This window comes from Enoplosus armatus, chromosome 8, assembly GCF_043641665.1.
Source record: "Enoplosus armatus isolate fEnoArm2 chromosome 8, fEnoArm2.hap1, whole genome shotgun sequence".
Taxonomy (NCBI): Eukaryota; Metazoa; Chordata; class Actinopteri; order Centrarchiformes; family Enoplosidae; genus Enoplosus; species Enoplosus armatus.
This window is the reverse complement of record NC_092187.1, coordinates 8,698,975-8,725,563: the sequence shown is the minus strand read 5'-3', so window position 1 is coordinate 8,725,563 and position 26,589 is coordinate 8,698,975. Positions and strand designations below refer to the sequence as shown.

Genomic DNA, 26,589 nt, shown 5'->3' with positions numbered 1-26,589 from the left:
TGAGCAAGTGGGACAAGGGGAAAGAGGTGTGTTATATGTGTGTAATGAAGACAGGGGGAAAGACAGTATCTGATTTCCCCTCGTCATCAGTGCTCAGTCCGAGGTCCCCAGCTGTCGCCAACAGTCAGCTTAACACGAGTGCTCAGCCTAGCATGCACGCAAACACACATAGAAACACACACGCACACAAACATAAATAAGTACACAAATGCAGACATATGCTCACACCCGAGCCTGAAATCACTTTGGAAATCACCTAAAGAGACAAAAGAGGGAATAAAGAAAGGGCCCAGACTGTGCGAGCGTTGACACACAATCCTGAGGGCCTGAAGTGAGGAGGCAGGTTAGTCGGCTGGTTTGTTGGGACTCAGATCCACTGACCGTACAGCGCTCCAGTCATCGCCAACAGGTGAAGGACTCATTCACAGGGAGATTCACCCACACACTGGATTTTGTCATTTCTTCCCCGAGCTGCGTGAATTTTGACAAGAGGTATGTTCCAGTATAAGTTTCAAGTTTGAGTTATTCAATTGCAAAAAAAAATATTTGCATGACAAAAGCATGTAAATCAGCATTCAATTAAATTCCAGTAAGGCAGTTACATAAAGCTTTGAAATACTAGCTGAATTACTGTCAAGTTGAGATTTTTTTTCTTTTGCCAATTCACAAAGACTGCTTTTTGTTGCTGTCACACTTTCTAGAATTTTGCTCTTCTTTTCCCCGACTGGCAGTGGCACCCAAATTTAGCCGTGATGAGATTGAATTTCACAACCCTAGAATAGTTTGGGTCAGGTGGACAAGTGCACTCGTACAGTATGTGTGTCTATGCCAGTGCATAGCTACATGTAACTTTTCTGTTAAGTGTGCATACAGACACAAGAATACATCCTGTATATCTGTTTGTGTGCTGTGTGTGCTGATCTAGTTTCCACATCACAAGTACCATATGCAATTCTGCCGTGTACTTTTTTTAAAATCATTCACCGCTTATAGAATCATTTTGACTGGGTGCCATGTGAAGGAAACTCTCATCTAATTTCATTCAGTTGTATGTCTATGAACATTTAGAAATATTCACATATTTCTTGTGGTGCTTGTTGATTTTACCAAGTTCACAATTTACTTACAACATCTTTTGAAACACACAAGTTAAAATCCTTGTCATTTATTTCTGCTATCATGAATTTGCATTACTTGTTGTAAAACTCCTCATAATTATTGGCTTATACATATATATGTCTAAATACTTATATATATATATCTTTATAGGTGGGGCGGTACTGACATTATCCACCAAACACCATGGACCAGTGAGTATATTTCCTGACATCAGTTCGATTACCTCTGCAATGCGAGTATGTTGCTTCCTCTGCTTTGCCTGTCTGCACCTCTTCACCATCTCCACAAGCCTCCATTCAAATTCTAGTGAGCTAAATGTTGCAACAGTCCAGACTGAAAAGTACAAAAACCTCCGAACCAATGTAGTTTTCCTCTATGTCTTTCTACAGTATGTTCAAATACAATTACTATAAAGCAGCTCCATGTCCATTTAAGAAACTGTGTCACAGGAGTCTCTCAGAATAAAAGATCATCACTCAACTATTTTGAGGTGGAATGGCAATTTGATACCGCCACAAAGCATGTCAGTTACGTCAGGTCACTCCATGAGGTTATCCTGTGAAAACCTTGTAACCCTAACTTTGTCCATTTTTATGTTCACATGTCCTGTTTAAGTTTAAGTACTACAAGTTCACCTACTGACAAACAAGAGGTCAACAAGTTTAAAAACAAAAGTTTAAAGTGGAGAGACAAACTTTTCACATCAAAGTCATGATATGTAGCTGCATGTTTTGACCTCACTCATGGCTTTGTGTTTTCTTTTCTTTTTGTGTGTGTGTCAGGGAGGATGACAAAAACTCTGTGGATATCCATGACAACCCTCCAGCTCCTGACAATGTAGTGAGAGAGGAAGGAGACACTGTGAGTGACAGGACCATGTCAACCCCCCCACTGTTAGTGGTGCCGTTCCTGGGCAGTTTAAAATAGCCACCAGCTGGGGCAGGAACGCAGTGCAGCTTCAATTGGAAAAATATGAGCCTTGACTTGAGTGTTTCTGTCTTTTATGCCCCGTGAGATAAAGTCAAACTACTGGCTGATCTGTGAGGGAGGATCACTGCTGGTTTAGAAGTGACCCTACAGAGACGCTAAAAAGAAGAATATGAAGTTGAACAACAGACTGCAAATCTTGCCAAACATCATAATGTGCACATACTTATCCAATGAAAGTGCATTTAGAAAAAGTGCTCAACCCAAAGTGTATGTAAACTTTAGCTGTGTAGTTTTTCTGCCAAAAGAAAATATGCCACAAAAAGGACAGAAATTATACTGACTCTGGAGTGATCGCTTGCTTTGGAGCATACATCACTTTATGGAGAACAAAACTCTATACAATGCAAAATATGTGTCATCATTTAACAACAAATGAAGAAAAGTGGGCAACACTAAAGAACTAGACAACCAAAAATATTTCACACAAATTTGACACTTAATCACTGTCCCTTTCTAACGACCATGATAGAATAAAGGCAATTTAGACCAACATCAACTTTTAACACATTTTAACAGTACTTTTATCCATACACTCCATACACATTATATCAGTCACATGAACTTAGTCCACATTATCAAATTCTTTCCCCCCTGCAGGCAATCATGTGCCCATGTATTGGTTTTTTTTGACTGAGGTATGCCCTTTGTGTGTCCAGGTCTATTTCATATATGAGGAGGAGGTGGAGGTGGAGGAGAAGGAACCAGAAACTCCAGAACCTGTTTTCCGGGTCAACGACAAACCCCACAAGTTCAAGGACCACTACTGCAAGAAACCCAAGTTCTGTGACGTCTGCGCTCGTATGATAGTCTGTATGTATTGGCAATTATGTCAAGAAATAAATACACAAACATCAGCATTACATTATACTTATTATTTCGCCTATATCTTATATCTACATCTTATATATGTGTGATGTTTTCTACACATAATGCTTTCTGACTGACCCAGTCGTTGTTCCTTTGTTCATTTTTCAGTGAACAACAAGTTTGCTCTGAGGTGTAAAAACTGCAAGACCAACATCCACCATTCATGTCAATCCTACGTCGAGTTCCAGAGGTGCTTTGGCAAAATTGTGAGTCCTGTTCCTTCTGCTTTCATGCTCTATAAAAAAACCAAAACAATATACTGTATCTACAGTACAGTAGGCCACTAAAACCTATGCAGGTTCCCATTACTTTACCTCTGGTGAGACAGAGATTCATAACTAAAATGGTTGGAAATATTGAAACATGATATTCTCTGTGTGTTTCCTGTAGCCACCTGGCTTCAGAAGGGCCTACAGCTCCCCCCTGTACAGCAGTGACCAACCAGATCCAAGTGAGTCTGAATACTGAATGACAATATGTCTCATGTTTATCTAGGTTTCTTATCTTAACCTTTTTATCCATCAAGTTATTGTCCGTGAAAGAGTATAGCCTATTTGTGAAAGTCTGTAATTAAAATTTCTGTACAATTACTTAATCATAACTCCTGTGGTTAACCAGACAACCCGAACCGGAACGACCCCGTCTTTGACACCCTGCGGGTTGGTGTCATCATGGCAAATAAGGAGCGCAAGAAGAATGAAAATGACAAGAAAAATGTGAGTGTACAAAGTACTTTTAATCAACCTCAGATACAACTCCTAAATGTCTTTCACTCAGACATTAAACACCAGTAGGGATTGAAATTGTTCAAGCAGCAATCGAGACATAACGGTATTAAAAGGAAATATAATGTGAAATGATATTTTTGAACAGTTCTGATTAACAATGTTTGTCCTCTAGATGATGATGATGATGGAGGAAGAAGAAGAGGAGAACCAACAGCCCAAAGAGAATGAGGAGGGAGGAGAAGGTACAAAGAAACTATCATGGTGGTTAGATCTGTGTGGTGTACTCTACGCTGGTCATAAAAATAACAATTTGTGCATATTTCTTCAAATTCAAACACTTCAGAAAATGTGATTTCTTCAAAGTGCAGAAAAAAACATTAAAAAGTCAGAAATTAAATAAGGATGCTACATACCCCGAATAGTGAGGATAACCGGAAATGATTTTGAAGTTACCGGATTTAAAACCTTCAGCAAAAGCACGGAATTTGTTGATGGCTCTGATGTTATTCATACAGGGAAGCCTGATGATAAGAAGGAGAAAGGAGGAGACAAAGCAGATGACAAGGTAAGAAACAATGTTAATTAACAGTCAGGTTTTACTCCCAAGCAGCGACTAAAAGTACGTCCCTGTTCCACCAGCTGTAAAACTGTATGTGCACATGGTTTTTGTTATAACTCATATGCAGCAGCTTCTGTGGTGTTTTGTCAACAGAGTAAAGGTACATTCTCCCAGTCCCACTATTACCTGGCTCTCTACCGCTTCAAGGCCATAGAGAAAGATGACCTCGACTTCCAGTACGTTGGAAATGTAGTAATTACATACAGAACAAAGCATTTATTAATTCTTTTTAAACTGTTAAACAAAAAGACAGCGATAAAAGACATTTATTGTGTCTGTATTTGTGTATTAGCCCTGGTGATCGGATCACAGTGCTGGACGACTCCAATGAAGAGTGGTGGAGGGTGAGTTCAACTTCTTTTAGCTTGTAATTTAAATGTGCCGTTTCAGTTGTGGTAAACCAGTTCCAGTTGCATCCTTTTTTGTTCTTGTTTTCTAAAGTTTATGTGGAGGATGAACTCAAAGTCTGCTCACTCTCTTCTCTCAGGGAAAGATGGGGGACAAGACAGGCTACTTTCCCACCAACTACCTCATAAAAGTGCGTGCAGCGGAAAGAGTTTTCAAGGTGACACGCTCCTTTGTAGGGAACAGAGAGATGGGACAAATCACACTAAAGAAAGATCAGGTAACTGCACTAATGTGTGGAAGTGTACGTAATTGAACAATATCCAACATCTCTAATCAGATTTTGCACAAACACTGAACCAAGTTTTTCAAGAGTTGGTTCTTTCTTGCCCATTTGTAAGATCTCATATCTGCCAGTGAAGTTTTTGTGCACCACGCTCATACAAATGGTGCATCAATCAATCTGTAGAGGCCTTGGTGAGAATGGATCAAGTGGATACTGATGCTCAAACGTTTAGTTGTGCTGTTGTCTGTGTTTCAGATCGTGGTGAAGAAAGGAGATGAGAAAGGTGGCTACTTGAAGGTCAGCACTGGACGCAAGCTGGGCTACTTCCCCGCTGATCTGCTGGAGGAGATCACTGTGACATAAAGACCCCGACGATAAAAGAGCCTGCAACACACTTCACTCACTGTGCGGGAGAGCCCTCCTGATCTTTCAGCAATTTTCCATATTTGTTACCTGAAAATTATTGTGTCCGCTGCTGTGACATATTTGTGCCTTTCACCTGAAGTGAAGCACGAGAGAGGAGAGATTAATAATGGCTTTGTTGTGAATAGCATGGTAATATAAATGCTCAGATGCTTTCAGTTACTACCCGCTGATTATAGCTAGCATTGAGGAGAGGTAGAGAAAACCTGGAGAGCCTTGCAAAAAGGTCATAAATCAATTCATCAATTGATATGAAGGTGTAAGATTTAAGACACGCATTAATATATATATATATAAATAAATAAATTTGACAATACAGTTTTTAAAGGAAGTAGACAATTGGAGCTCCTGTTACATCTCACAGCAGATTATGAAAATTTGGCCATAACAAAACCTTTGAGTGCCAGATCAATGGTGATAAGAGTTAGCGAATAGGAAACAGACAGTAAATCTAAATGTAACATGAACTTTCACATTGAACTTTCAGGGTTTTTTTTTAAACAGGGTATATTGTTAAAAACATGAATTTAGCTGTATATTCCCATTTAACATTACTGTTAATATAGTAACAAATATTTTGCATGGTAAAAATTCTGTGGAGTGTTTGTTACCATTTGCAAGGCTCGCTAGGTCATTCATAGTTACGTAAATAGACGCTTCAAAGCCATTTCTACATGTACATAGCTTTATATTAACAAAGAAAATAAACGGTGCAAAGGACATTTCCCAGATTGGGCTTGTACATAATTTTACTTGTGACCCTGACAAACTGAAGGAAAGCTATATGAAAAGAAACAGAAATACTGCTCAAAATGGTTTCAAATGTTTGCTGCTGTTAAAAGTAGCCGAATGCTTGAAGTGTACAAGTTTCAAATATTAAACCTGAAGTGCACTTAAAAACTCCCTGTGAAACTTTCTTTAAAATGTTTCCAAAAGGGCAACGTTGTATTTAAAAGAGACAGAGATGCAGAGGAACTGCTCTTGATGGAGTGTAATGCATAAAGCAGTGCTGCAGTATGTGCAGAATAGTACCACTTGGTACTGTTGCTGCTTAAATTATCTGTAGCCTACGCTGGCTTAGCTCACATCATATCCTGTGTTTGTGTTCAGACTGGCAGCTTAAATCCAGTTTCAAATCGAGGTTGAAATTGGAGTACTGTTATCAACTCTCAATAGAAAAAAAATCCTGATTTTCCTGATCTTTACATATAAAGCACAATTTGCATCACTCATGAAGGCCAAGGATTTAAAGGAAATAGAGAGATCAATACAATATTTTATGATGTTAAAATATACAAATCAAAATGTAAGTTGCTACATAGAGTGATGAGTATGAAATATTAAGTGAATAAAATACACCCAAGATGAAATTATCAAAAATACAAAAAAACATTTTAAAGAAAAAACTGCTTTGACAACTTTACTGTGCAATGAGTTGCAGATACAAAATAATACTTGGCCTCTGTGCAGACACAATCTACCTTATTTATGACTGTGAAAAGCATTAAGAATGATGTGTGACCAGTGAAGATTAAAAGTTTTTGGGGAACATGTAGAAGATACTTTTTTCTTCAAACTGAACATGGCACAAATTTTGCTTACATCTCTACAGCATTTACAACGGCTTCTTCAATTAACAGCATCAGAACTTTCACATATTTTCACACAGCCATATACTAAAGACTATGAATCCAGCTTTTCATTTCTTTTTTGCCCCACTCGTGTCAATGTCCATGTTGTTGTTTTTTTGCATCCTTAATTTAAGGTCTGAACAATGACATGTCAAACAGAGTAGCATCTATAAGACAAAGAGTACAGCACCATTAAGACAAGAGAGCATGCAACAAAAGACAGTTATTTAATGTCACCAAATTTGTACTTGGTGAAAACCAGCTGCAGCACATGGGAGGAGTCTGTAATCTGGGGCAACAGCATCTTCTCCTGTGCTCAACAGCCTCTCAGAGGAGACACTTGTCGGTGGGCACGCCAAATATTTGATTGCCACTCGAGCTAGCGCAGGACATTGTGCCATTTTTGCTGACCACAATGAAACCACGGGGTCAGAGGTCAGTGACAGTGTGCTGCTCTCTGCTAGGTAGGTCTCCACTAAACCTGACAATGTCACTGTCTTTGACAAAGATGTGGGATTATTTGCTGTAAGACTCTGCATTGCACCCCAGGAAAGGCTTGCTGGCTTGTTGCTGGTTGCCTCTGAATCTAGCACCACACCTGATGAAGAGCCAGCTTCACCTGCTGAAGGCATGCTGTCCTGGTCCAACAACTCCTCAACCTCCACTGCCACAGCAGCTTTCAAAATCCAGTTTGCTGAGCAGTGCCATGGGCATGATAAATAAAATAAATAAATCTGGGATCCAGATTTTAAAGACACATTGAAAGTGTGGCTCTGCAGTAAACCAACTAGCTTGCGAGCCTCTAACAGATCACTCAAATGCTTATTTGCTAGAAGTTTGTTCAGTGCAGCTCTGATGGCCTGGATGCATGGAATCACAGAGGAAATAGATGTATCATCTTAGCACGTTGTGCATGTTGCTTCCTCAAATGGCTCCAGCACTTTGCCTATGGCCTCCATCAAAGTCCACTGATGCTCTGAGATGAGAGACAGACCCACCAAGGTCCACCTCTGTGGACATGGCTGCAGCATGAACAACACTGTGTCCCACCTGGCCGGTACATCATGGATTAAAGCAGCCGCGGTGAGGCTTAGCTATGGCTTTATTTGACATATGCGCTATGTACTGTTTGTAATTTGTTTTGCAGTGTTGATAACACTCACCACACTGTGGCACTCTTCAACAGAACCTGCTACAATCAAGTGTAGGGAGTGAGCCATGCATTTAATGTAAATGTAATGCCACTGTCTGACATGGCTTTCACCATATTACATGTGTTGTTAATGACAAAGGACACAACAGTAAATCTGTTTGGAAATATAAGTTTGCCACCCTTCAACAAGGTCCTGGAGGTGTTGCAAGCATTTCTGCTGGAGTGTATTCTGTATCGATGACCTTCATATTGAGCAACATATTGACACGTTTATGTGTCACAGCCCCACCCCCTGATATATTCTGTATAAACCAATGTCCTGTAAGAGACAGGTAGGAGCTGGTGGAGAACTTTCTGGTCCAAATATCAGCTCAACATTGCCCTCAATGTTCTCAAGGCTCTCTTTCACTTTAGCTTTTACTCTTTGATGAAGCTGTGTTTGTGATGAACTTTAGTACTGAGGTGAGTGCCCGCAGGAAGTGTTTGAGGTGCCACCAAATTCATAAGTTTATAGAAACCTTTCCACAAACAAATACTATGAATATCTATGCAAATCATTTCACCCACACTTTCAGTGATTGTCAGGGCCATTGGGTGATTTGCTTCATCAAGGGCTTCAGATTGGAAATTCGGGGGAACAAGTGGTGCAAAGGGCAGTGAGGCAGGAGGGGTGGGGGTTGTCTGTGATCTCCTGCCACATTGTGATGTTTGTAATGCATGTGGTTGTGCATAGTACTGGTGGTTAGATGTCTTAAATCCTTGCCTCTGCTCACAACTCTTGTGCATATGTTGCACACCACCTCGGTCACATCATCATCACAAGTGGTAAAATTATTCCAGATCGCACTCTTATTCCTCCTTTGCTTTTTAGTTGGTGGTGTATCTCCCACGTCTTGCTGTTGATCACTAGCAGCAGCATTGTCGCAGTCTTCAATCTTTACAATCTCTTTGCTCTTCGGCGTTTAAGCGTCCCCCCTCTTTCACCGGCTAGTGCACCGGACGAACGGCTGCGATGCGACTGTGAATATCAGCGATGTACACAATAAATCTGTGAAGGAAAAAATAAACTCTCCTGCAGCCTGATTGTGCCACTGACTGGGCAGTTTTAGTGGGGTTCGACATTTTGTTTTTCTTTCTATTATTTCGCCTCTTCTTCTTTTGCCAAAATTCTTCTTCTTCTTCTTGCACTTTCTTGCAGATTTAGCGCCGCTGGTGTACTGCTGCCCCCTATAGGCCACTTGTCGAAATGCAGCTACTCAGTCATGTAGCGGCGTAATATTTCACATTTTGAAATCGCTGTTTGTTGAATTTCTTTAAAGCAACACGTTTTGATGTTGACTTTCAACAAAAAAACGTTGATATAGTGGTGGGTTTATTATGACGGTATTGTGATGTGACAATTCATATGATACAAAACTTGATTTGTTTGTTGTAGAAAATGTCACTCACTGCTTGCAGGATATTTCTGGATTATTAAAAAAGAGGAATCTGTATTTGTGTCACTGAAAGTGAAATCCAATATTCAAATCCGAGGGGGAAGTCTGCAAGCCATCATCTTTACATAAATCTGTCAAGAATTCATAACTAAAGCGTCAAAACAAATGTTTTTCGATAAACTGATATGGGGCACACAGTGATCAATTATAGTGTGGGTTTATTTTGAAGTGTGCGCCCTCTGGTGGTCATGGGCGCGTAAATCAACTGACTCAGTGCAAAGACTGTTCACTGTGGAGAACTTGTAAATGAGACGGAGCTCTCTTGTTTTATTTGGTGATCAATTCAGACGAAGAAGTTTTGTCTTAAAGACAAAGACAAGATAAACCAATTTCAATCGTCTCTAAGATAAGTTAAACGGTGAAGTCGAGTATGACATCTATATACTTACAAATAACAAATAAATACACATAGAAACATTTCAGGATGGTCTTTCCTGAGATACATCTGTCGTATTACCGTTAATATCAATCTAAGAATAGCGACAATACTAACAAATTATACATAAACATACATAAAAATATTTCAGGATTGTGTTAACTGAGGTACATCTGCAACCGCATTAATGTTTATATCAATCTGAAAGAGATAATAACGCAATATCATTCCTATGATTTTTCGATTTTATTTTCACATAGTTAGGAAGCTCCGCATTACGCAGAGCATCAAAAAATTGGGTGAAACTCTTATTGTTCCTCTCCACGGAAATCTTTAGTAAAAGGCGAAAGATTTATACGATCTGAAGAGAAACAAGAGTGTACTGCCTTTGAAAGATTTTCGTGGCCATCTTAACTCTCCGCCTTATGATCCTCACTTACGTTTCGCTGTACAAACGTACCAGTTTTGAAAATATTTTGAATTCAGACATATAACGTGTTTACACTGAATACCTGCGATAATAGCACCAAAAACGCTGTGGGTGCGAGATAAATGTAAAAAGTTTAGCCTGTAACTGCCAACACGTGCGCTATGCATTGTGGGAATATGGCGATCTTGGCCACGCCTCTGTTTCTTTTAAAAATAGCTTCTAGAAAAAACATAACCCTTCTTTTTCCTTTCTCCAGAGAAAATATGTGACTCTTCAATAAAGCGAGGATGTGAAAAGTTTACGATAAATTGGAATAGTGTCACTGCTCTCTCGCTTACAAGCATTTAATCGTGCGCATGCGCTAACGTAAGAGCTATTTCTGCCAGGGGTCCTCCGCTCATGCAGCTCCAGCGGTTTCAGGACATCCATACTGTGAGAAACTATTTCTAGGCGGGCGCAAACTTTATGACAACATGTTTTAATAGATGAACATTTTACTTAGTTTATATTCCTTTTTGGGCTTTGACAAAGGGTTAGGGTTACCATCTAGATACAGCCTCCACCATCATGTTTACTAATGTGATATGGTAGAGAGATTCATAACTTGTGATATGGCTGGGTTTGACATGTGAAGCCGACACACATAAACATAGCCAATGGCAAAAAATGCAAAAACAATACTGTAGACCTGTGTCCATTAAAAACCAACCAAAACCTGGCCTACACACTCATCTTTCCAATGAACTGAAATCTTTCTCACTTAAGGCCTACAGATACTGCAGTTATTTAGGGCCTTCCTCTACCCTTACCTTCGCCTATAGCCTACACATAACCGAAGAGCAGTCGTCCACAGTCTGAGACTATTAACACAACATTTAGTGATGTAATAGATGAAGTATTTCCTGCGTAGTATAAATCCTGACATCTTCCAATAGATGGCGCTGCACTCCCGTTGGGACACCCGAATCTGCCCGCTTGCCTCAAATGCCTTTGATCCCTTTACAGGTACAGCCACAGGCCATACCTGACATCGATTTTATACGATTGACAAATCACAAATTAATAGCATTAGATTGACAAACTTTGAAAACACAAACTGACAGAAGATTGCCTGCCGTCATGAAAAATGCTGTGACATTACCGCGAGTTGAAGAGCTGTCCACAATCCCACAGACTCCTCTCTGCTGCTGGCTCAAAAATATTGGTTAAGTTGTACAACAAAGTTTGAGTTTCAGCCTGTTTTACGAGGTCCATGACCAGTCCCTCAACTCTATTAACTCAATCAAAGATGGCTGCCGTAGCCACACCCATCATTTCCGGCTATGATTGTAAGGCCAGTTAAAAATCACTTTGACAATACATTTGAGTTATTTTCTTGTGGACCGGATATATGACCAAAGAAATGTCTTTTAAACAATGGGACAACTTGGTTTCCCCGATCATCAACGATTACATAAGCATGCTAAGAGGTAGGCTACTTGAACATGAGTAAGCATGGGTTTCTGTATTCACACAGACTCTCATTCTTTATTAAAGACAACTTGTCTGGTTGGTTAGTAATTGCAATGTGTTGTTGGCTTGAAATCCCACTGATAGGCTGAGGCAGTGGCAGCATCTCACCAGACTTGTCAGTGATTTTTACATTTCCCAGAGAGAGCCCTTGTCATTTTGTCAGCTTCCCCGTGGCTAAAGTATGCGAAGACGGCGGGGAGGGCTGTCAAACCGTGCCCGCCTGAGAGCGCCTTTCCCCGGGTTGATTAGTCATAATAAGGGCCGGCCAGGTGGTGAAAATGATCAGGGAGGCAAGTGAGGACTGTGTGTGTGTGTGTGTGTGTGTGTGTGTGTGTGTGTGCGCGCGCGCGCTTGAGGTAGAGAGGGGAAGAAAAGATGCAGAGAGAGAGAGAGAGAGAGAATAAGAGCGAGATGGAGATGGTGGTGGTGGTGGTGGGGGGGCTCACTAAGCCGAGTATTCACTCCAGATCTTGGGGATTTCTGAGTCTCTCGCTGCGGAATGTCTTCTCTACTTTTGAAGTGAGTGTAAGCTTTGACTCAGTAAATCACCACTTATTCAGTCGGGCAGATTGTCTCTAAGACAACTCGGCTCTCTGGATGGCGACACGTTGCTACCGTTGCCGCAAAATGAGGGCGCTGTGTTTGAACTTTGCCATCACCTGTCTGTGGCTTCTTCCTTCAGCGGTGAGTAAAGATCAGCCAGCGGCCGCTCTGGGCTCTGCTCCTGAGGTTGTGTGGCTCATTATTAACGCAAGGTGTTGTTGAAGTGGCGCTGAGAAGTGTTGTTTTTACTGCAGATTTACTTGAAGCCTATGTGCTGCTAATTAGTGAAACAAATAGGTCATCATTAAATTCTTGTCAAGGAATTAGTCTCTAATTCCCTCATGCTTTGCTTCTGCCACTGTTCATCATATTGCAGCATTGTTTCACAATCAAGCAGTGGTCTTTTTTTTGTTTCAACTGTTTTTTTTTCTTGATGGAAGGATGTGTTGGTTCTGTGTATATGAAAGGGAATAGGAGATAGCCTATCTACCAGCTGAACAAATATGCTCTTAGAAATTATTCATTGCTCAAAATAAAAATCAGTTTTATTGTAGTTTTTTTTAGAGGATAATAGGTTGAAAAAAGTTGACATGGTTACATTGGTTTCAGAGCAAATACTCCTAATAATTTTAAGAAGTTGACAGAGTTGAGAACTGACTTGTGCTCATGTGACTACAATTTAATTGACCCTTGCTTGAGACTTGACTTGCTGGTTTGAGATTCAACTTGGACTTTCACGTCTTGAAAATGTTTCACTGAAAAGTCTGAGACATGCTGTTTTATTCAAGGAATTGAATTTGCACTGGTCTTTTGTTCTGTTCTGACTTGGTTTTCTACATCCAGACTCAGAATGGAAAACTTGTATGTCCTGATGTCTTGGGATTTGAACAAAGTTGACTCTTCTGTTACATAGTGAAGTTCAGCCAACCAATGGGCATATACCATCCTCAACATTTTTAATTTGTTCCTGTCTTGTGGTTTGTAATTCTCTTTCAGGCATAATTGTAATTCAATCTGCTCACCTGTCTTTAATTTAACTTTCTTAACTTTGCTGCATGAGCAGCTGACTGCAGTATCTGTAACTTTAACACTGAAGTTGTCAGGTGAAAACCTCAAAGCAATCTAATTTTGTGCTTTACTACTTGAACTAAATGATTGCACAGTCTTTGTCAGTTTGATAAAGTTTTGTCACCCGGGGGCTTAAGAAACATTGTCGCTTCGTTTTTTTGTTAAGTCGTGAAAACTGACACATTAAGGATCTTTTTAGCCAATGGCAAGACTGTTCTGTCTGTCCTTAAAATGCAATTACTGCTCTCAGGTCTTTTTTTTGCCTCTGCAGATGCTTTTGCACAGGTGTTGTGCTTGCATCCACTCCACCACTGTTGCTCAGTTGCAGTTTCTGTGCTGGCATCTTGACACAGAGCCAATGACATGGCTGTCACACAGTGGGCTCCAATTAGGGTAGGTAAGAACAGCACATAGCTGGAGATTTACAATAGGCACAGCTGGAGCTCACTTGCTTACAGGAGAAGGCAGAGATTGGCACACAGGGCTGGGGTGGTAAGGGGTGATGTGAATCCCACTTGTTGGTGAGAAATAATGATATCCGGTGAGCTGTTTATTCAGAAGTCTGGGGGTGAATAACCTTAAACCTCCATCTGCCTTTGACACATTATGATAAAAATAGAAATCAAGTCCTAAACAATGAGTGCGCAGAACTTTTTGCCCAGCTCATGTCTCAATTCTCTGGAGGCATAAAAAACATTGACCTGTCTCCCACACTGCATTGACACTTAAAAATGGAAGTGTTTTTTTTAATGAGAGAAAATAAAGTCTTGACTCCTGAAGTCACCTAACCAGGAAGGTGGTCCCATTAGTTTTTACACTTACCTTTTATGATGATGCATGTACATTGTGCATATTGAAACATATCACAGCCGTGCATGTCAACGGTGCAGTGCATCTCAGAAATATCACATGAAACAGCCTCACTAATGACTGGATTTATTTGGATTTGAGAATTTTAATAGACACAACAGCAGGTGGCTGCCAGGCTTATAATAAGCTGCTTCACTAATCTTAACATGCACTTAATTTTTCACACTTCTTTTATATTTTTTATGCGGTGCAGTTTTTTAACTGAGAGGGACAGTCAGGTTGAATTAATGAACTATATTTCTGTATGTTACTGATGTATTCTGCTCTGTGTGAGATATGAAAACAAAACTGTTACTGACACCGCTATGACAAAAACAACTACTGCTACTTATCAAAATATTTAAACACTTTGAGCAATACATGCTGTACTTTCTGGAAACATATTTAGGAGTTTGTTTCTCCACATGTTACTTCTTGGAGGAATAAATGGCATTGTTGCATTTAGTAGGTCATTTGTTTTGAGTTTAACATTGTAAGAAGGCAGATCAGCATGTTGATTTGCAAGTAATCTGCAAACTGCTCACCCATACTGTCTTATCTTGGGAAGGAGGAGGATGTGTATGGAGATAGAGAAATGCAATGACAATACAGTAAGTGAATGAAACACGAACTGCTCTTCGTATGAAATAATAACATGACAAGGTGAATCCAGATGAAAGCTTAATCCCATATTAATTTCAAGAAAGTAATCCAAACCAATGACGCAGAAGAGAAAGGTGAAAATGAGAAAAAGGGATTTTTAGTCTTTTTGAGACAGCTGAGACATGTTCGGCTTGGAGGGACCTCAGTATGAAAAAGATGCTGCTAACACTTTTGTAAATGATTTACTGTAAAATGCATGTTATTTTTTTTAATTCTCTGCAGTATCTTCAACAGTGACCTGTGAGTTGACCGTGATCCTCTCTCTTGCAAGCATAATGATTGATAAGCCCACAGGTTCAGTCCATTATCAAGGTCGTTGGAAAAGAGAATCGAGAGTTTTAACAGGGGAACGAGAGAGAGAGCGTCAGGGAGGACAGCCAAATTAAAATGTGTTAATGGCAATATGAATGTGACTGTGTGTGTGCATGCTCCTTGTTAGTCCTTGCCTGAAGGAGCTGACCTATTGATCACAGTTTCAAGTCATTCTCATTCAGAGGGCCCAGCACCTCAAAGCATAATTATTGTAATCGATTATCTGCTACCTTGTAATGTAGCTACAGCAAAACTGTCCTTCATTTGCGGTCGTCCTGGTGGTCCAGAGGCTTTTCCTCTCTTTTGTCTTTCTCGTCACCTTCTACAGTGCATCTCACACAAAACAAATCCTACAATACTGTACGGACTGTATTACTTAGAGTTGACAGTTGTTGACTGAAGAATTGTTTGTTCTCTCACATCGCTAATATTGACATGAATGAGCTCTTCAAAACTATCTACACGTAGTAAAACACCCCCGTTGCTCTCAGAGTTACAAATTTGCTGTGGACCGTTTACCCTACAGGACATTACCCACTACCACTGAAGCTGTGGCGGGCCCTCTTTGAGCTATCTGTGTGTTGTAAAGAGTCACAAACCTTGTACTCTGTTTAAAATTAATGATACGAATGAATGAATGTTTTAAATGTGGTCCATCAAAAATCCCTGGAAAACATTTACAGCTGTAGATCCGTTCATTTTATGCTGACGATAACCATGTTGAAAAGAAATGGAACAAGAAAATATTGTATCACAAAAAGACAAGATCATAAAGGATAAGTTGTACAGATACAGATGTAGATGGACATCCAAAAAAAACTCAGATTTCACTTTTTACCAAAACGCTTTTCCTTTTATGTTTTATTTAAGTGTTGGTTCACCCAAATAACAACACTTACCTCTGGTGGTGTCAAAGAGGTTGGGTTTTATTTGCCCAAGTTTTGAGATATCTGTCTCTGAGATATCAGCTTCCATCCCAAAATAGAGGTGAATGGAATTTTGTTAGTGGTGTTGACAGCATAGAAAATCAACAGCAGCACGTCTCTCCAGAAACAGTGTCCCTGTTCCTCTGGATAATGCGCAGAACATACTGTCAGGGTTTCTTTTAATAGGGACTATTTCTTTGGTAGAAGAAAACCTAACAGCTCAGTTATCCAGAGTAACAGGGATACTGTTTCTGGAAATAAAATTTGATGTAGAATTTCTTTTAATGTTCATTTTTAAATACTGTTAACACCACAAACAAAAATCCATTCACCTCCATTGTGTTTAGGTAGGAAATCTCAGAGACAGATAAATTTACCTGCATGCTAGGCTATCGCTAGGGATACAGGTAAGTGAGAAAATAGAAACGCTTTTTAGTGATTTGGGTGAATTTACCTTTTAGATTAGAAAAAACAGCACTTTGAATTTTAAGCAGATTTATGGTTTGTTCTCCACAGGTCCAAGAAACCACCAAGCCCTTGGACTTCCAGAGCCAACAATTGAGAGAGGAGGAAGGAGGAAGAGGAGAAGCAGTGGGCGCTGCTTTGAAGGTTAAACACATCTCCAAAGACTTACAGATCATCTCCACCAAACACAAAACACCTGCTTACGGCTCTCTCGGCCCGTATGGTTGGCCTCAGAACGTCTCCCAAGCCCTGGATCAGTATCTGTACCGCCCTCCTCCTAAATCCAAACCTCCCGCAAAAACATCCTCCAAGGCCAAGAAGATCCTGGGCTGGGGCGATTTTTACTTCAATGTGAAAACAGTGAAGTTCAGCCTCCTAGTGACGGGGAAAATAGTGGACCATATCAACGGCACGTTCAGCGTCTACTTCCGCCACAACTCATCCCGTCTGGGGAACATATCCGTCAGCATCGTCCCACCCTCCAAAGCTGTAGGATGGGAGGTTTTTGATCAGGGCGTTCACACCAGAAACTCAGTCCTGGTTCCGGATCTGACACCCCAGTTCCAGAGCCCGCCTCAGTCCACCAGCTCAACTCCTCCAGACCAGCAGAAGCAGCAGCAGGACATGATGGTGACCGAACTCAACTGCCGGGTCGAATACCAGAGAACGAACCGGTCCAAGAAGACCAAGCCCTGCATGTACGACCCAGGGCAGACCTGCTACTCAGAAAACACCCAGTCCCAGGCAGCCTGGATCTGTGCCAAACCCTTTAAGGTTATATGCATCTTCATCGCCTTCACCGGCACCGATTACAGGCTGGTGCAGAAAGTCTGTCCGGACCACAACTTTCAGACGGAGCAGAACCAGCAGCATTTCGGATGACTCGGATTCTGAGATGCAGAAACTGAGATATCAAACTCTGACTTTTCATACATCCTTCAAAATCACGTGTTCAGTATTCAATATAGGTTTGAGATTGACTGTTTTTATACGCTGTTAAAAACACATTTTCAGCAGTCTAGTTTGAGCCAAAACGTGTATTAATGTGATGATTTAAGCGCTTGTTAATGATGAGATGTATTATGCGAGCTTGTGTTGTCTGAAACTACACTCATCTGCTCCACTTTGTCTTTAAAAAAGCAGTGACTTGATCCATGATATAACTTTGTGTGTATTGTTTTATGAATTCAGTTTTCTGAATATGCATTAATAGAAGTGAAGACTTTAAATCCAAAATTTGATATTGAAAAATGTGATTTCTTGGCTCATTAATAATATAAAATAGATACATCTTGAGGGACAGAATCATCTTTTATAACATGGACTGACTTCCAGTGCTTTTTTACTATGAAATTAATTCCTTGCCTGTTCATTGTACAGTGACTATGATTGATTAGATATGTCTTCTTCAAAGAACTGATAGAGAGTGAAATGAAACAGATGATTTACTGCTGTAGTCACTTCTATCAGTGACACAAAGTTCACATGTCCTTGGCGTTCATCCAGTACAGATTTTGCTTTCACCCTTTGCACCTTTGAAAGTTTTCTGTTTTCCCAGCTGTCACAGACATGCTCTCTCTGTCTTTACGGCAAAAATTACAGGTGAGTACATTTGTTTTTTGATGTATTTATCTCAGAGCTTTTTAAAATGTTCGTACAGATCCACATGTATCTGCACTAGAAGATCTCTCCCCCTGCTCCGAAGAGCAGTTGTAACTAAATCACTTTTTACTGCAAACTAGGTCAGCTTGTCACCCCAGGTCACCTGAACCATGATAGAAATGTCTGGTTTTGAAGATGCATGTTGTGTATGACTTTGTGTTGTATTTTCAATTTGTCAGTCCAGTTGCATAACTATCTGATAACTGTGATTATCTCAGGTCGTCAAAAGAGAAAAGAGTGCTACTGTTTGTCCCAGAATGGTTTTTGTTGTTGAAGGAGAGTTTACTGTACACTCTTGCCCTTTATGTAAGACTTAATATACTCAAGGCTTTGAAAACATAATGAACACAAAAGATGAAAGGAGACTTGTTTCAACATATATTCATGCTTGAACAGTAATCTGTCTGTTAGCCCAAAGTAACACTTTGTTACATAACTATCATGCAGCTACAAGCTGCCTTCAACAAACAAGACCCTGATAAATAAGTCACTGCGTGTGTGGCCAGCCCACATTACACTTTTCATGTCCAAGGTTTTAACCGCTCCACTGAATGTTTGCTTTTTTCACTGCCTTTCATTTAATGGATTGTTTAGAACATCAAAAGACACATTATTCTAACTCCCTTGTTTCCAAGCCCCCGGTGCAAAGTATTATAATTTTGAGTGATGAAAGTGTTTTTGCGCAGGCTCACTCTTCCTGAGCTTTTCAAAAGACACCAAAGGAGCAATCTTGGACAATAACAACAACAAAAAAAGAACCCCTCAGAAACTTTTTGACTCTGCACAGACAGTTTACAGCACAATGAAGAGTTGCATCAAATCCTGTGGCTCTTTTGTCTCCTATTTAATGTTTTATTAACTACACTGAGCTGTTAAATAGAACAGTAAGCTGTAAGAAATACAGCACCATCTCTCCCGGGTGTTCCCAAATAGGACTGACATATTATTTACAGTGACAGAGGACAGTTATACAGCCGTTGTTGAGGAAGTGGACGTTTAGTTGTTGACTGATTTGTATGTCCACCACGCCATGCAGCCCATCTTCCTCAGGGTTTCAGGATGTATGGGCCGAGAGGGGCAGGTCGCAGCGGATTCGAGCAGGCGAAGCCTCAGCAGCGCTGGTGGGTGGACGGGACAGGACAGCCTGGCTCAGGACGACCCAGAGATGTGGAGCCTCCTGCAGCAGGAGAAGGACAGGCAGTGTCGGGGACTGGAGCTAATCGCATCAGAGGTGAGGCCCTCGTATTACAGTAAGAGGAGAGAGACAGAAGCAGCAGAGTGGAGATGGTTTGTGTTTCATGATCTGTTCGACTGACATTCACTCATAACTTTCCTCCAATAATGCGTCTTACATGTAATGACGAGGTTCCACAGTAAGCTTAGTTAAACAAATCATTGGTCTTGCGAATTAAGCTTATTCAAACTGAAAATTGAAAGAAGGGTGGAGAGCAATTGTAAGTAATGATCCAACAGTGGAGAATAGGGGTGATCCCTGGGATTATTTTGCTTAAATAAAAGTATGAAGAAATAACTGTATACTGTATAAGTTTCCTACACAGCCCTGAATACAGTACACACACAGTAATGGCCCAAGGACAACTTACACTGCAGAGGAGCCTCCTTTAGCAGTGTAACCGCAAGTCACCAGAGTTGTAGTTTCTAGAATTTCACTGTTTTCTTCAGAGAGTTTGCTGAGATTTCCTTCTCATTTTTCACTGATTTCATCAAAGTGGAAGCTGTGGGAAAAGACGGGAGCTTTCATTCTTTTATTCTCCAGCAATTATGAATCCACAGCACTATCAGCCACAATGACAACTGAAAGATTTTCATACTCTTGTGCATGTGCTGTCAGTTGCCGCTGCAGGCTGACTCCCAATGGAGAGCCCCCGTTTTTTTTCTTCAGGAACACAGTCAAATGATCCCATTAGGTTCCCTCACTGATTTTTGCCATTGATCTCCAAGTGCTGTTGAGACAGAGGAGGAGAGGTGACCATTTATGTGTGTGTGTTTGTGTGTGTGTGTTGAGATAGTGTTTTGAAATGTCATAGAGAGAGATTTATGTCACATGGGGGACTGGTTTTAAATCCCACTGGAATGATTGAGGGATCCCTGAACAGTGACAGGTTTAGTATAATAACAAGGCAGAGGGGGCGGCTGAGGAGGACAGAGAGAGTGAGACAGAGAGAGAAAGAAGACGAGCAGAAGTGAGAGTGGGAGAAAAAAAAGAGACTGAGACAGGGTGAAAATTTAATTTACATTAATTTCCTTTTTTGTATCTCCATCTCTCCTCTGACTCTCAAGCGTCTTTGGGAGATTTGACACTGTGCTGAACCCCCCAGGGATTCAGTATTAGTTAGATTCCTCTATATTCATCCTTTAATTTGACTATAGCACCTCTAATACTTTAATATTTTAAGATAAGATAATTTAATTCATTTTTGCAGCTTCCAGAAAAGTCTATTTATGCAAGAAATGTAACAGATTTAGATAGCCTTGATTATCCTTCTCTGAATTGGAAACGTGTCTTATTGTTTTTATAATTTGTATTTGCAAGAGAAATGCTTATAGTTTAATTAAATCGGATACTGGATAACTCAAGTTTAGACTGTGCACTGTGTCGCTGGGCAGGGGTGTTCAGTCACCCTTCTCCAGGTAAATAAAGGTTATGTTTGGATGGTGACAATGTTCTGAATGTAGAAGCATGATAAAGAAAGTACAGTGTGTGGCTCTGGATCTTGACACTGTGCTTGTTTGTCCTGTCAGAACTTCTGCAGCCGTGCAGCGCTTGAGGCCCAGGGGTCCTGTCTGAACAACAAATACTCTGAGGGTTACCCAGGACAAAGGTAACTACGATTGTACGATTGTATTGTATTTCTCAGGCCTTGTATTTACAATACAATATGATAAGATAGATGTGATACAAAATGATACATAAGATGTGATACAAAATGCTACGATATGATACAACACAAAATGATACAAAACAATATGATACAGAATTATATGATACAATACAATACAAAACAATACAATATGATATGATACAAAATGATAAAAAAACAATATGATACAGAATTATATATGATACAATACAAAACAACACAATGCAATACAATACAATATGACAACATGATATGATACAATACGATGTGATATTATACAAAACAATTTGATACAGTATGATACTATTTTAAACAATATGATACGGTGCAACACAAAACGATACAAAACATTACAAAACAATACAATACAATATGATAGGATACAAAATGATGCAATACAATACGGTATGATACAGTACGAAACGATGTGATAAAATGCGATACAATATGATAAATTATGATGCAATCAGTCTCTTTGGCCTTTCCCAGGTACTATGGAGGTGCGGAGATCATAGACCGGATTGAGCTGCTATGTCAGAAGCGAGCGCTCACCACCTTCAGTCTGGACCCAAATCTGTGGGGCGTCAACGTCCAGCCGTACTCCGGATCCCCCGCTAACTTTGCAGCCTACACATCTGTACTGCAGCCTCATGACCGCATCATGGGCTTGGATCTGCCTGACGGAGGACAGTGAGTGAACATGTTCAAGCCAGAGATACACAAATATAGAGGGTCCTGGGTCCTTTATTTTGTTTATATGTATAGCAAGTGACAGTGTAACAACTGCTTGTCAAAATGTGATAGAAACAACACTCTAAATTAAACCAAAATCAAATAATGTATTAAGTTACCCCCCAAAAAATACATGCCAGGAGAAGAAGGAACACATACATTTAGAGTAAATCTAGTTATACCTTCTACTTCCATACTTGATTCTGCTGGTTTCTACAAAAGTGACAATTCAGTTTAGTTTTAATTGGATAGGTTTTTTCTAGAGTTAACAATCAAATTTTACCAAACATAATGATAACACTGCCAAATGACAATGGTGATAACATTCTTATGACTTTTAATAATTACTGGGTATAGAGCAACAATGTGATGTTGTGCCATCACTGGGAATTCCTAACAATTAATTATTAGATAATCTTATTCAATGCATTTAGATAGACATGTTAGTACATTATCTGACCATTATGTCATTAGTTGCTCCAGTTTTGTTAAATGTGCCACGAAATGTTTTGAGATTTTGCCTGTGTGGTTTTTACATTTTCCTGCATGAAACTGGATGTTGTTATGGGACTTAACGTCAAGAGGAATTAATGTAAATGACAAAATGTTAGTCATGCAGTCTGGAGTTGTCACATTATACCACCCTCTTTGAAATGAATGTAATTTTATTTGAACTACAACCACAGAACTGTGGGAAATGTAAACAATAATTTTTCCAAACTGATGCCCAAATACGCACCTCTTAGCCATGTTACTGCTGCAGGTGATAGTTAGCTTTAAGTTGAATGCAGATCTGCAACTATTATATGCCAGTCAGACACTATATAAAACTTGTATGATGGCTGGCTGGGAATTGGTAGGTTTACAGTAAGAAGAGAAGGATTGGATTTTTATATAAATGCATACGCAGTTTTTACACCCAGTGGCACAATGTAGTAACATGAAACTTCTCGCATTTTTCTTTAAAAAAATCAACAATATAACAATGTAATAGATCTAGTCTTTGTATTCATCTACAAGCTACAGTAACTAAAGAGGATCTGTAGATCAGAGGAAAGAGGCATGGTGAAGAAGGTTTTTCAGTTTCACAGAAATTATTCTATACCATATTTAATTACATAAATATACTGGTTATATGGGGAAAAAAATAAGGATCTGTAGAGGTCAGAATAAGTTCACCACGTTGCAGAGGAACTCGCATAACTCCTCACTTGCTGAACTTCTGGGATTCACTCTCTACTAAAAGTTAATTTCTAAATGTTTTTTTATTCCACCTCATATCAGCCTTACCCACGGCTACATGACAGACACCAAGAGAATCTCTGCCACCTCCATCTACTTTGAATCGATGCCTTACAAGCTGGATGTGAGTAGTTTGGTTGACTTTTTTAAAATAGAAATAAAGTTTCGAACCAAAGAAGACAGTTGCTCTAGCTGTAAAAACAAGATTACAAGGTGTTCACTTTTTACTAGTGTGTGTGACTCTTCCATCATCCCTGTCCTCCCGTATCACCTCAGCCCAAAACAGGTCTGATAGATTATGACGAGCTGGAGAAGACGGCCAGACTCTTCAGACCCAGACTCATCATAGCAGGAACCAGCGCCTATGCCCGTCTCATGGACTACTCTCGCATGAAGAAGGTACCTCTTAGGTCAAGAATTATGTCTGCTATGTTGTATTCCAGAGTAGTGGTATATAAAATATTTGAATAGCCTATAACTCTATCAAAAAGAAATTCCTTAAGTTCCAACAGCAACAGCAGCTAAATATAAGGGCAATAAAAACAGGAAACACAAACAAGAGAAAACAGGGTACAAAAATGATGTATAATGAAAAAAGCTTTAAAATGTTATCACTTAATATGTGTGATTGTGTGTTTCAGCTGTGTGTGGAGCTTAATGCCTACCTGCTGGCAGACATGGCTCATATTAGCGGCCTGGTGGCAGCAGGAGCTGTTCCTTCTCCTTTCCAGCACGCTGACCTGGTCACCTCCACTACTCATAAATCCCTGCGTGGAGCAAGGTGAGGGCCTGGATGTTATGTGTGTTAATTGTTTTTCAATCTGTCACAGAATAAGTGTTAATGGTGGTCCTGGTCACAATAACACAGGATCAAACTGTTTATTGTCAAGTGAAACATTTAACGGGGACTTTTCAGGTTGAGTGCATTTGGCTTGCTCTTTCAGAGCCGGTCTCATCTTCTACCGTAAAGGTGTGCGGTCTGTGGATAAGAAAGGTCGGGAGGTGACCTACGACCTCCAGGACAGGGTGAACTTTGCTGTGTTCCCATCACTTCAGGGAGGACCTCACAACCACGCTATTGCTGGGGTGGCCGTCGCCCTCAAACAGGTCCAACTTTAATTATTAATATTCAATAGCCTGCAACAAACGAGAGAGAAAATCCTTGAGAAAAACATTCTGCAAAGTCCTGCTTGTCATCTGGAGTGTCCTGATATGGTCGTTCTCTTTACACAGCATCATTTCTGTCTCTGCAGGCTTCCACTCCCATGTTCAAACAGTACATCGCTCAAGTGCTGCTGAATGCCAAGTCGATGGCTAACGCCCTGCTGAAGAAAGGCTACACCCTGGTGTCAGGTACTGAGGGAGAAGAAGAGTGTTTGTTTATAATAAGATGCACTGCATTGTTTATGTTTTTATTTTTTTCCCACTGACTATGGAGTTAGGTTTAGTGAAATAATATTGCATTTCTGCCCCTCAAAGTACCTGATGCAATCGCGTTTGGATTGCTTCTGTGTTTGCTCCAACCTAGTTTGCATTCTGCTTTTGTGACTTAAGAAAAGTTATCTTAACTTTTGCTTGACAGTTTGAATTGGAAAAAAAGCCAACATTAAGAGGAATTTTAGAAAAACTATGAAAATGTTATCATGTCTCTACGAAGGTTAGAGTGGAGAGAGAAGGGAAATGACAATTCATCTCACTGTCAGACACATTTTCCCCTGAGCTAAACTGAATATAAGTTTACCATCAACCAAACAAAAACATTAAATCGCTCTACCTCCTCCTCTCAGGTGGAACAGACAACCACCTGGTGTTGGTTGACCTTCGACCTTGCGGGATGGACGGGGCTCGAGCTGAAAGGGTCCTGGAGCTGGTGTCCATCACCGCCAACAAGAACACCTGCCCCGGAGACAAGAGCGCTCTCACTCCAGGGGGACTCAGGCTCGGTACTCAAATGAGTAGATTTAAAGCTTGTTCAGGATTTGTTGGTTAATTTATTACTCTTGGTGAAAGAGTTGCAGGAGTGGAGGTTGTTTGGGCAGAATCTGTCAACCAGTCAGTCTTCCTACCTGTATGATACTGGACTGTTTCTTCTCTCTCTGTGTGTGATGTGTCTCTGTTTGCTTTGATCTGTCTGTATATTTGTCTGGATATCCAGCGGCCTGTCAGTCAGTCTGTCAGCTTGTGACTCTCAACCGCACCAGTCTTGACCTCTTTATCAACTTTATCAACAGTGATCGCCCTAATGTTGTCATATCTTTTTAAAAAAAAGTACCATTACCTTTTTTATCTGTCATTGCTTTCTTACAGGAGCTCCGGCTCTGACCTCGCGACAGTTCAAAGAGGCAGACTTTGAAAAGGTTGTGGAGTTTATTGATGAAGGGATACAGATTGCACTGGATGTGAAGAAGAAGACTGGTGAGAGAGGAAGAAGTTTCTCTATTTTGAGTGGACTTTCATCCAGTGACAGTGGTATTATTTGGGGTTTTATATACTGGTAGATACATCACTTGTTTGTTGAGAAGGCTCTCTAATGCTTTATGACTAAGGTGAACCATTGGTAATGTCTTCACAAATGACATGATGATGTGCATACACACTCAGTTGCCAGTTTATTAGGTACACCTAGCTAAAATGAATGCAGTCTTTTTCAACAGTCCTGCAATAAGTCTTCATGAAGGTTATAATGAGTTTTTGTTGAAACTGTTTTAAAGAGGTGTTAAATCAACTTCATGATCATTTCGAGTATTTTGTGGTGCCGTTGAATTGTATTGCATTATAAAGAGAGGTGTTCCACCTATTTAGCCTTCCTTTATTGTAATGGGATGGACAAAACAACAGAAACATCTGTCCGTACAAGGACAACATGAACGTTTTTTACAGCACTAGAGGATATTTTTAGGCATATTTATATTATTAAAACCTTAAGCTAGTTGTTTTTGCTTTCATGTCTCCTAACAGGAAATCTGGCCAGCTTCAAGTCCTTCCTGCTGCAGGACCCAGAGACAGTGTCACGCGTCACAGAGCTCCGCCAGCGGGTGGAGCTATTTGCCAGGCCCTTCCCCATGCCCGGATTCACTGACCACTAATGACACCACACGCAAGAAAGGCAGTTTACCCACCACATCATGGACATATATCCTTTAGAACTCATCTAATGAAGTAGTCTTCGATTTTTTGATAATGTTGCCATGGAAACAAGCATCATTTCTCAGTCAGGCTCATGTCAGTTTGGTCAGTGTGCTGCATCAGCGGTCATCACATTTCCATGTG

General features: G+C 40.2%; 3 protein-coding genes and 1 non-coding gene across 4 annotated transcripts; 3 read left to right on the top strand and 1 right to left on the bottom strand.

Annotated features, from left to right (window-relative positions):
• Positions 1 to 1,302: 1,302 nt before the first annotated feature.
• stac3 (SH3 and cysteine rich domain 3) lies at positions 1,303 to 5,359 on the top strand. The gene is made up of 12 exons (XM_070910869.1): positions 1,303 to 1,310; positions 1,902 to 1,980; positions 2,766 to 2,919; positions 3,085 to 3,182; positions 3,367 to 3,427; positions 3,595 to 3,692; positions 3,877 to 3,946; positions 4,220 to 4,269; positions 4,417 to 4,499; positions 4,616 to 4,667; positions 4,811 to 4,948; positions 5,210 to 5,359. Exons 1-12 carry the CDS (start codon positions 1,303 to 1,305, stop codon positions 5,315 to 5,317), a joined length of 999 nt encoding a protein of 332 aa, XP_070766970.1. The 3' UTR covers positions 5,318 to 5,359.
• A 4,940-nt stretch (positions 5,360 to 10,299) lies between these two features.
• LOC139289594 (U5 spliceosomal RNA) lies at positions 10,300 to 10,414 on the bottom strand. Its single transcript, XR_011597463.1, has one exon. It is a non-coding gene; the product is annotated as a U5 spliceosomal RNA (small nuclear RNA).
• Positions 10,415 to 12,572: 2,158 nt separating this feature from the next.
• LOC139288488 (neurexophilin-2-like) lies at positions 12,573 to 17,683 on the top strand. The gene is made up of 2 exons (XM_070909791.1): positions 12,573 to 12,659; positions 16,853 to 17,683. The coding sequence occupies exons 1-2, from the start codon at positions 12,573 to 12,575 to the stop codon at positions 17,681 to 17,683; spliced, it is 918 nt and encodes a 305-aa protein (XP_070765892.1).
• A 640-nt stretch (positions 17,684 to 18,323) lies between these two features.
• LOC139288981 (serine hydroxymethyltransferase, mitochondrial-like) lies at positions 18,324 to 26,405 on the top strand. The gene is made up of 12 exons (XM_070910464.1): positions 18,324 to 18,403; positions 19,500 to 19,694; positions 21,227 to 21,306; positions 21,835 to 22,035; positions 23,362 to 23,443; positions 23,596 to 23,718; positions 23,961 to 24,100; positions 24,264 to 24,426; positions 24,573 to 24,672; positions 25,107 to 25,262; positions 25,627 to 25,734; positions 26,278 to 26,405. The coding sequence occupies exons 1-12, from the start codon at positions 18,371 to 18,373 to the stop codon at positions 26,403 to 26,405; spliced, it is 1,509 nt and encodes a 502-aa protein (XP_070766565.1). The 5' UTR covers positions 18,324 to 18,370.
• Positions 26,406 to 26,589: the final 184 nt, after the last annotated feature.